A 10505-nucleotide genomic window follows, 5' to 3' on the forward strand; every position below is an offset into this window, starting at 1 on the left:
CAGTACTCCAAAATGAAACGCACCCAAAATTAAAGTTATTACCTCCAGCTGCATGTGTGGCTTAGGCCTAATCAGAGCCTTCTATTAGAGAGTTGCGCCAATGAGGGGTCAGAAACAGCGTTGGTGGTTCATGTAGCTGGAAATAGTGACAAGGAGCCGTCGACTTCAATGCCTTCCATGAACTTCCATGGATTTGTCACTATTCGCCAATGTATGTGTATGTAGAAGACCTGGCCCGAAGAAGTGAACGGAGTTGGCGTAACTCTCTATCAATTCAATTCAAAGGGCTTTATTGGCATGAGAAAACATACGTTTACATTGCCAAAGCAGAAAGCATAATACAACAATACAGCAATACAATCAAAACAAAAAATATGTACATTTGAAAGTCAGAATCTTCAATAGATCAATTTCTATGTACCAAGATCACTGGGTGCAGGTATAGTGCCGGAATATACACAATGATTAGTCTTTAGGGTGGTTGTGTTCCGTTTGATATCCTTTTCCTATCACAGCAACTCACGAATCTTGCTGCTGTGTTTGCACATTGTTGTACTTCGCCCAGCAGATATGGGAGTTTTTTGTCATTGGTCATGTGTTCTCTAATAGATGGCACTGGGCCTAATGCCCCAGTCTGAGAAGCCACAAACAAAGGGAGTTACTTGTGTTTAGGGAAGGGGAAGCACGATTTGCCAGCTCACTTCAGGGACGCAAGTTGAGAGTTTGTTGAGCACAATGTGTCTTTTAGAAGATCATCTTTTCCAGTCTCCTAGTTCAGTCATTCTGCTGGGAGCTGTTGTTTTCCTGTTTGTTCTCTACCTCCTCTCCTCCAGCACCCAGGAACAAAAGAAGGAACCTCCAGGACCCAGGCCTCTGCCTCTGCTTGGAAACTTACTGCAGCTGGATCTCAGTAGACCATACACCACCCTCTGTTATGTAAGACATTTTACTCATATGTAACTAATATATGCTTTGTTTGGGAAATTAGAACAGATTCTAGACATTTGTTTTAATGAGTCAACATATATTCATAATAATAATGTATCGTATGACCAGTAAAACACTGAGTGTTTTAAAAATGTACTGTATTTAGCCAGACTCAAACTAGAGTATCATATCAAACATCTCACATTTTTCTATTTCTAGTTGTCCAAGACATATGGGCCAGTGTTCACAATCCACCTTGGACATAAGAAAGTAGTGGTCCTGGCAGGATACAAGACAGTCAAACATGCTCTGGTCAACTATGCTGAGGAGTTTGGAGACAGAGAGATCACTCCTGTATTCTATGATTTTAACAAAGGACATGGTAAATGTTTGTTTCGTGTAGCTCAGTTTGTTGTTATACGTGTTTAATGCCTTGGCCAAATGGTTACTCAAGTTTGTGTGCAGGTATACTATTTTCCAATGGTGAGTCCTGGAAAGAGATGAGACGCTTTGCCTTGACTAACCTGAGAGACTTTGGTATGGGAAGGAAGATAAGTGAAGAGAAAATCATACAGGAATGTCATTACCTGATTGATACACTTGAAAAACATGAAGGTAACCAAATCAACTACTGTTGTGGAAATCATAATGCCACAAGTCGCTCATCCTGTTTAATTTCTTTTTAAATTAATTGTACCTAATATGGACTCTGTTTGTCACAGGCAAAGCCTTTGATTTTACCCAGGCAGTGAATTACGCGGCGTCCAATGTTATATCAGCCATTGTCTATGGGGACAGGTTTGAATACACTGATCCTGTGTTCCAAGCAATGGTGAACAGAGTCAATGAAACCGTACGTCTTACAGGATCAGCTGCCATTCAGGTAGGCCTAGACAAATGCTTGAAGAAAGGAAATATTTTCTAAGGTTTTAAAGAATATTCTCCAAATCTATTAGTTTTAATTAGATCAATTGTAATCCCTTAAAAGGTATAGCCTACACTATTATAAATGATTAGAAACCAACCAAAGATAACAAAGCAAAAGATTGGAAATAACGAATGTATTCATGTTTTAAAATCAGTTAATTATGTCTCTTAAAAGTCAATTATTCATGTAGTACATTTCATAAAGGGAATTCAAATGTATTTACATAAGGCCTAAACAAAGATTTAAACAGAACATAATTAAAGATATGGGACTAAAGCCCACAACACCAGGGGGACTCTAACCCAATGGAACTGGTTGTACAAATGTAACAGTTATGGGACTTGAACTCGTATAACAACCCACACCACTAGGGGGACTTGAACTCAAGGACTCTGGTTGTACAACAAATGGAACTCAACACACTTCATCATCTTTCCTGTGAATTTTAGTTCTCATTTATGGCTAGGGTTGAACCCTCACTGTAAAATATAAATATGTGCATTGTACTACATCATAGGTGTACAATGTCTTTCCTTGGCTGGGCCCTTGCATGAAAACCTGGAGGATCCTGATGAAGAATGTGGAAGACAACAAAGAAGAAACAAAGAGGATAATCAGCGGTCTGAAGGAAACTCTGAATCCTCAAATGCTCCGAGGCTTTATAGATTCCTTTCTGATGCGAAAGAAAAGTTTGGAGGTATAGTTTTAGTAGTTTTACACTGCTATGATGACCATCAATGCTCCATTACTATCATTTGTCCTGTCTGTTATTAGGATTCTGGTATCATGGATTCCTACTATCATGATGACAACCTGCTCTACAGTGTGATGAACATGTTTGCGGCTGGAACTGACACTACAGGAAATACAATTAGATGGGGTCTACTGTTGATGGCCAAGTACCCCCATATTCAAGGTAGACAATCACATTGATCCTGATGACAGATATGAGCACACAAGTGATATACATAGCTTAATGTGGAAATTATACCCTATTTATGGACCTGTAGGATTATTGAAGAATGTAATTCTTATTCTTTCCCTGTTTTTCCAGATGAGGTTCAGGAAGAGCTTAGCAGGGTAATTGGAAGTCGTCAGGTGCTTGTAGAAGACAGGAAGAACCTACCCTACACTGATGCTGTTATCCATGAGATCCAGAGAGTAGCCAACATTGCTCCTCTGTCAATCCCTCACATCACTAGCCAAGATGTCACCTTCCAGGGCTATTTCATCAAGAAGGTTAATAACTTTCAAAAACATTATTTTCTGTTTCTAAATCAACATATTTCCCTCTGAAAATAGTAGTCATTGTTTTGGGGGTTATGTAATAGACCTGTTATTTTTGGGAACAGGGAACTACCGTGATTCCTCTACTTGCTTCTGTCCTGAATGATGAGGCTGAATGGGAAAGCCCACACACATTTAACCCCAAGAATTTTCTGGATAAAGAGGGTCAGTTTGTTAAGAGGGATGCCTTCATGCCCTTTTCTGCAGGTATTGTTATCATTATACTGTTTTTAATGTTTCATTTTTGGGCGGTGAAACCGCCCCTATAAGTGAGATTTGGAAAAATGTACAAATATCTTGGGCAGTGAAACCGCCCCTAAAAGTGAGGTTTGGAAATTTGTACAATTATCCTGCGCTGTGATTGGCCAATCACAGCCTATTCAGGACTGTGATTGGCCAGTGTCACATGACACATGTGCATAGCCCTATATAAGCAACCATAACTTGAAAAAAACCATAAATTGGTTTTTTTCAAGTTATGGTTTTGTCCATCATAAAGAGTGTTTCAATAAATGTATTTATCCTTTGTACATGATTGATCGACTCCATTCAGTATTGTGATTAGCTAGCAAGACACCGCCCACTTCACACAGGGTGTGATTTTTATGTTTGGAGTGATGTTGCAATATTTTGCCCGGCATTTTGTAATTTCTTTCTCAGGTCAACCACAGTTCTAACTGTTGCAACAACTTCTTGTTTCAGGTCGTAGGGCATGTCCGGGAGAGAGTCTGGCCAAGATGGAGGTCTTCCTCTTCCTCACCTCTCTCCTCCAGCGCTTTCGTTTCACTCCTCCACCTGGGGTAACAGAGGATGAACTGGATCTGATGCCAGCTGTAGGATTTACCCTCAACCCTTCACCTCATCAGCTGTGTGCTGTCAGTCGACTCTAAAAAGAAGTATAGTTCTTGCAGAATATTTTCCATGTGTTGCATTGCTCATAAACAAGAACTTTGCTGATAAGGTCCTCATAATGGATAGTGTAGGTAAAGGGACTTGAACCAATGGTCACCACCATCACTCATGTACAGTATAACTGTTGGTGTATTTTACAGTAAGGTCAAAGGCTGATTGAAAGGTATCGGAAACAATAAAACAAGAAAACTACAGTCTGTCTCAGTATTTGGTCAGTATAATAACACTTGGAACAAACATTCTTCACTCAAGTAACTGAGGAATGGAACCTGATACCCACAGAGATGGATTTATAATATTTATTTTAATGTACTTTTTTAAATATGCATTCCGTACCTAATAAACTTGTTTCTATTTGACTTGTGTTTCTTAAATAGTTTCTCATTACTGTATTGGACGATCATAAAGAGATCTGTCAATAGTTATTGCATTAATCTCTTGCTGCCACAGTTGTATAGTCTGTCAGCTCTATGCTGCAGTCCTACCCGGGACTTGAACCCAGGTCCCCCGCATGAGTGCTGAAATTCTACTGTTGAGGTACTAACTGAAAGCCTCTTTCAGAGGATTAATTACAGTTTCACCTCACTGCAAAATCACTTGTAAACCAGTAGTGGTCTTAACTGACCACAGGATATACATTACATTTCTCTATAGAAGAGAAGGTAGTAGACAAACTACAACCACCACAGTTTTTGGTTGGCTTGTATAAATTGACATATCTTTAACAACTGTAGAAATAACTAGAAAATGTGCTCCTCGGAGCACAAGTCTCCGCCAGCAGACCCGTGCTATTTTAATAGCACGGGTCGTCTTGGTAGAACGGGTCGTCTTGGTAGAATGCGCGTGGTTTTTGGTGTTCTGCAGGGGCGACTGAATATGTAGTGTCTGCATCTAAAAGATGTTCTTCTTGAAGCAATGTGTCATATGGGAGTCGTCGTAATTGACTGGTTTGTTCAAATGCTTGTCTGTCTTCTTCATCTTCATTGTCTTGAACAGTTTCAGCAGTTGATTGGTGTGTTTGATCTATGTCAGTTTTCTCTAGTGCTACATAATGTATTTGATCAAGGCGGCCAATTGTTACAGTATTAAGACTTCGGCCTTGTTGTGGGACACGTGGAGCTTGACCAATGTTAGCTTGGCTAGGGGCCATGCTAACACACGGCGGGACGAAGCGAAAACATACTCTTAATTTCATTCCTTCTCTCTGTTTCTTAGCTTTGGCCTTCTGCGCCTTTGCGTCTTCATCAGGTTTCAGATGCTCATTTGCTGCTTCTTTAGTTTGCATAATGGGAGTTAGTTACATTGTGTGATCTCAGCCTCCTATTTATATATTTATATTACATATTGTGATGTCACGTAAAACTGACCAATGTTGGGTGTTCTCAGAGGAACACACACACGCACGGACAGGTGATTTGTACTGCAAGGTACTGTTGGTAGAATGTGCGTGGTTTTTGGTGTTCTGCAGGGGCGACTGAATATGTAGTGTTTGCATCTAAAGAATGTTCTTCTTGAAGCAATGTGTCATATGGGAGTGGTCGTAATTGACTGGTTTGTTCAAATACTTGTCTGTCTTCTTCATCTTCATTGTTGTCTTGAACAGTTTCAGCAGTTGATTGGTGTGTTTGATCTATGTCAGTTTTCTCTAGTGCTACATAATGTATTTGATCAAGGCGGCCAATTGTTACAGTATTAAGACTTCGGCCTTGTTGTGGGATCAATTCAACTCTATAGTCCTCTTCTGTGTTACTGTTGTAGATGAGTATGCTTTCTTAGCTTTGGCCTTCTGCGCCTTTGCTTGACCAATGTTAGGTGTTCTCAGAGGGACACACACACGCACGGACGGGTGATTTGGACTGGAAGGTACTGTTCCAATCAAGACTGATTGATCCTGTCTTACCTCACTTCAAAAGACGTAAACGGCTTTTTGAAGTGACACACCTATTTATAGGATTGTATTTCGTCATGCGTCCCTCTAGCCAATCAAAGGCATTGGTGTCAACATATTGACACGTGTCACGTGGAGCTTGACCAATGTTAGCTTGGCTAACAATGTTTGCTCACACACGGCGGGACGAAGCGAAAACATATTCTCCACCTACGGCGGAGACAATTAAAAAACAGTAGCCTATTTATTCATGTTTTTTCATCAGTCTCTTGAGTAGAAGTGCCTGCAGTCTACTGTACCTCCCAGTGTGGTTTAGAATACTGACTGTCCGCTCACAACACGTCCCAATTTATTGTGAGCTTGTAGATTTGCTGTTGCCTATAACGATATGCCAAAAATGTGGATCACAGGGTTAAAGCCTCAGTATGTAACTTTATTTTTAATGATTACAATGTAATTTAGTCCAATCTGTATGGTAGAGTATGTTAATACAATATAACTTATACAATTGGGATGGTTGTATTTTGTCTCCCTGCTCTTGTTCTATTGAGACTTTAGATCGTTTCAAAGGTCATGTCTCACCTAAACGCAGGATCTGACACAAATTGACCTGATGTCAAGATTCAATTTATCCTGAGCAAGCAGGCCGGCTCTCTTAGCTCAATGGTAAAAATGTCAGCACAGCAGGAAACCAGGTTCAAATCCTGGGTAGAAGAGGAAAGTTACATAGTGCTGCAGCTGCAACAACTAATAACATTAGTTGTTGGTGTGTTTCAGGTGTTGCTGTGTGTGTGCCAGCATGGACAGCTCTTTTCTAGTACTCTAAAATGAAACGCACCCACAATTAAAGTTATTACCTCCAGCTGCATGTGTGGCTTAGGCCTAATACCCCAGTCTGAGAAGCCACAAACAAAGTGAGTCACTTGTGTTGAGGGAAGGGGAAGCACGATTTTTTTCACTTCAGTTACGCAAGTTGACATTTTGTTGAGTACAATGTGTCTTTTAGAAGATCATCTTTTCCAGTCTCCCAGTTCAGTCACTCTGCTGGGAGCTGTTGTTTTCCTGTTTGTTCTCTACCTCCTCTCCTCCAGCACACAGGAACAAAAGAAGGAACCTCCAGGACCCAGGCCTCTGCCTCTGCTTGGAAACTTACTGCAGCTGGATCTCAGTAGACCATACACCACCCTTTGTTATGTAAGACATTTTACTTATATATTACTAATATATGCTTTGCTTGGGAAAATAGAACAGATTGTAGACATTTGTTTTAATGAGTCAACATGTATTCATAATATATTGTATGACTAGTAAAACAGTGAGTGTTTTCAAAATGTACTGTATTTAGCCAGACTCAAACTTTTAGAGTATCCTATCAAACCTCTCACATTTTTCTATCTCTAGTTGTCCAAGAAATATGGGCCAGTGTTCACAATCCACCTTGGACATAAGAAAGTAGTGGTCCTGGCAGGATACAAGACAGTCAAACAGGCTCTGGTCAACTATGCTGAGGAGTTTGGAGACAGAGAGATCACTCCTGTATTCTACGATTTTAACAAAGGACATGGTAAAGTTCTGTATGTTTTGTGTAGCTCAGTTCGTTCATCACATATTTTCTTGGACAAGTTTAAACATTTTCCTTTTTGTGTGTATGTAGGTATAATTCTGTCCAATGGTGAGTCCTGGAAAGAGATGAGGCGCTTTGCCTTGACTAACCTGAGAGACTTTGGCATGGGAAAGAAGATAAGTGAAGAGAAAATCATACAGGAATGTCATTACCTGATTGATACGATTGAAAAACATGAAGGTAACCAAATCAACTACTGCTGTGGAAATCATAATGCCACACTAGAAGTCGCTCATTGTGTTTATTTTTTTTGTATTAATTGTACCTAATATGGACTCTTTGTCACAGGCAAAGCCTTTGATTCAACCCAGGAAGTGAATTACGCAGCGTCCAATATTATATCAGCCATTGTCTATGGGGACAGGTTTGAATACACTGATCCTGTGTTCCAAGCAATGGTGAACAGAGTCAATGAAATCATACATCTTACAGGATCAGCTGCCATTCAGGTACAGTATAAGGACAATTGCTTGAAGAAAGGAAATATTTGCAATGGTTTTAAAGATTATGCTCCAAATCTATTAGTTTTAATTAGATCAATTGTAATCCCTTAAAAGGTATAGCCTACACTATTATAAATGATTAGATACCAACCAAAGTTAACAAAGCAAAAGATTGGAAATAACTGTCTGTAATGAATTCATGTTTTTCTTGTTAACATCGAGTTGATGGATACGAAATTGTAATTGTATTTAGGCCTTAAAATCAGTTAATTATGTCTCTTAAAAGTCAATTATTCATGTAGTACATTTCATAAAGGGAATTCAAATGTATTTACATAAGGCATAAACAAAGATTTAAACGGAACATAATTAAAGATATGGGACTAAAGCCCACAACACCAGGGGGACTCTATCTAACCCCATGGAACTGGTTGTACAAATGTAACAGTTATGGGACTTGATCTCGTATAACAACCCACACCACTAGGGGGACTTGAACTCAAGGACTCTGGTTGTACAACAAATGGAACTCAACACACTTCATCATCTTTCCTGTGAATTTTAGTTCTCATTTATGGCTAGGGTTGAACCCTCACTGTAAAATGTAAATATGTGCATTGTATTACATTATAGGTGTACAATGTCTTTCCTTGGCTGGGCCCTTGCATGAAAACCTGGAGGATCCTGATGAAGCATGTGGAAGACCACAAAGAAGCAATAAAGAGGATAATCAGCGGTCTCAAGGAAACTCTGAATCCTCAAATGCTCCAAGGCTTTATAGATTCCTTCCTGATGCGGAAGAAAAGTTTGGAGGTATAGTTTTAGTAGTTTTACACTGCTATGATGCCCATCAATGCTCCATTACTATCATTTATCCTGTTTGTTGATGTTAGGATTCTGGTATCATGGATTCCTACTATCATGATGACAACCTGCTCTACAGTGTGATGGACATGTTTGCAGCCGGAACTGACACTACAGGAAATACAATTAGATGGGGTCTACTGTTGATGGCCAAGTACCCCCATATTCAAGGTAAACAATCACATTGATCCTGATGACAGATATGAGCACACAAGTTATATACATAGCTTCATGTGCAAATTATACCATATTTATGGACCTGTAGGATTATTGAAGAATTTAATTCTTATTCCTTCCCTGTTTTTCCAGATGAGGTTCAGGAAGAGCTTAGCAGGGTGACTGGAAGTCGTCAGGTGCTTGTAGAAGACAGGAAGAACCTACCCTACACTGATGCTGTTATTCATGAGATCCAGAGAGTAGCCAACATTTCTCCTCTGTCAATTCCTCACATCACCAGCCAAGATGTCACCTTCCAGGGCTATTTCATCAAGAAGGTCAATAACTTTCAAAAATATTATTTTCTCCCCTGGACTACTGCTGGTGTAGCGGTCCAGGCACATAGGCTCAGTAGCCTGACAGGCAGCGTGTCGGGTTCGAGTCCCGATCCCGATGGACTTTTCTGCATGTCACTTAAATCTTAAAAAAACAAACATATTTTGTGTCTAAATCAACATATTTTTGCAAAGCATGTTCCTCTGAAAATGGTAGTCATTGTTTTGGGGGTTTATGTAATAGACCTGTTATTTTTGGGAACAGGGAACTACTGTGATTCCTCTACTTACTTCTGTCCTGAATGATGAGACTGAATGGGAAAGCCCACACACATTTAACCCCAAGAATTTTCTGGATAAAGAGGGTCGGTTTGTCAAGAGGGATGCCTTCATGCCCTTTTCTGCAGGTATTGCATTGTTATCATTATACTGTTTTTAAATGTTTTATTTTTATGTTTGGAGTGATGTTGCAATATCTTGCCAGGCATTTTGTAATTTCTTTCTCAGGTCAGCCACAGTTCTAACCGTTAGAACAACTTCTTGTTTCAGGTGTTAGGGCATGTCCGGGGGAGAGTCTGGCTAGGATGGAGGTCTTCCTCTTCCTCACCTCTCTCCTCCAGCGCTTTCGTTTCACTCCTCCACCTGGGGTAACAGAGGATGAACTGGATCTGACGCCAGCTGTAGGATTCAACCTCATCCCTTCACCTCATCAGCTGTGTGCTGTCAGTCGACTCTAAATAGAAGTATAGTTCTTGCAGAATATTTTCCATGTGTTGCATTGCTCATAAACAAGAACTTTGCTGATACGGTCCTCATAATGGATAATGTAGGTAAAGGCACTAGACCCAATGGTCACCACCATCACTCATGTACAGTATAACTGTTGGTGTATTTTACAGTACAGGTCAAAGGCTGATTGAAAGGTATAGGAAATAATAGAACAAGAAAACTACAGTCTGTCTCAGTATTTGGACAGTATAATAACACTTGGAACAAACATTCTTCACTCAAGCAACTGAGGAATGGAACCTGATACCCACAGAGATGGATTTATAATTATTTTAATGTACTTTTTATATGCATTCCAGTACCTAATAAACTTGTTTCTATTTGACATGTGTTTCTTAAATAGTTTCTCATT

General features: G+C 39.8%; 3 protein-coding genes across 3 annotated transcripts in view; all 3 read left to right on the forward strand.

The window, feature by feature from the left end:
• LOC308097936 (prostaglandin E2 receptor EP1 subtype-like) overlaps nt 1-10505 on the forward strand; it is a 211333-nt gene that overhangs the window by 110929 nt on the left and 89899 nt on the right. The gene's annotated exons all lie outside the window — the stretch shown is intronic.
• On the forward strand, nt 736-4032 carry LOC308099628 (cytochrome P450 2K1-like; the record flags this gene model as incomplete). The annotated part of the gene is made up of 9 exons (XM_080448365.1): nt 736-936; nt 1147-1309; nt 1393-1542; nt 1650-1810; nt 2373-2552; nt 2630-2771; nt 2910-3094; nt 3208-3349; nt 3845-4032. 9 exons carry the CDS (start codon nt 736-738, stop codon nt 4030-4032), a joined length of 1512 nt encoding a protein of 503 aa, XP_080304491.1.
• LOC308099629 (cytochrome P450 2K1-like) lies at nt 6936-10101 on the forward strand (the record flags this gene model as incomplete). The annotated part of the gene is made up of 9 exons (XM_080448366.1): nt 6936-7136; nt 7344-7506; nt 7597-7746; nt 7855-8015; nt 8643-8822; nt 8903-9044; nt 9183-9367; nt 9630-9771; nt 9914-10101. 9 exons carry the CDS (start codon nt 6936-6938, stop codon nt 10099-10101), a joined length of 1512 nt encoding a protein of 503 aa, XP_080304492.1.

The sequence above is a fragment of the Gymnoscopelus braueri genome (assembly GCF_963280865.1).
Source record: "Gymnoscopelus braueri genome assembly, chromosome: 13".
NCBI classification, from domain to species: Eukaryota; Metazoa; Chordata; class Actinopteri; order Myctophiformes; family Myctophidae; genus Gymnoscopelus; species Gymnoscopelus braueri.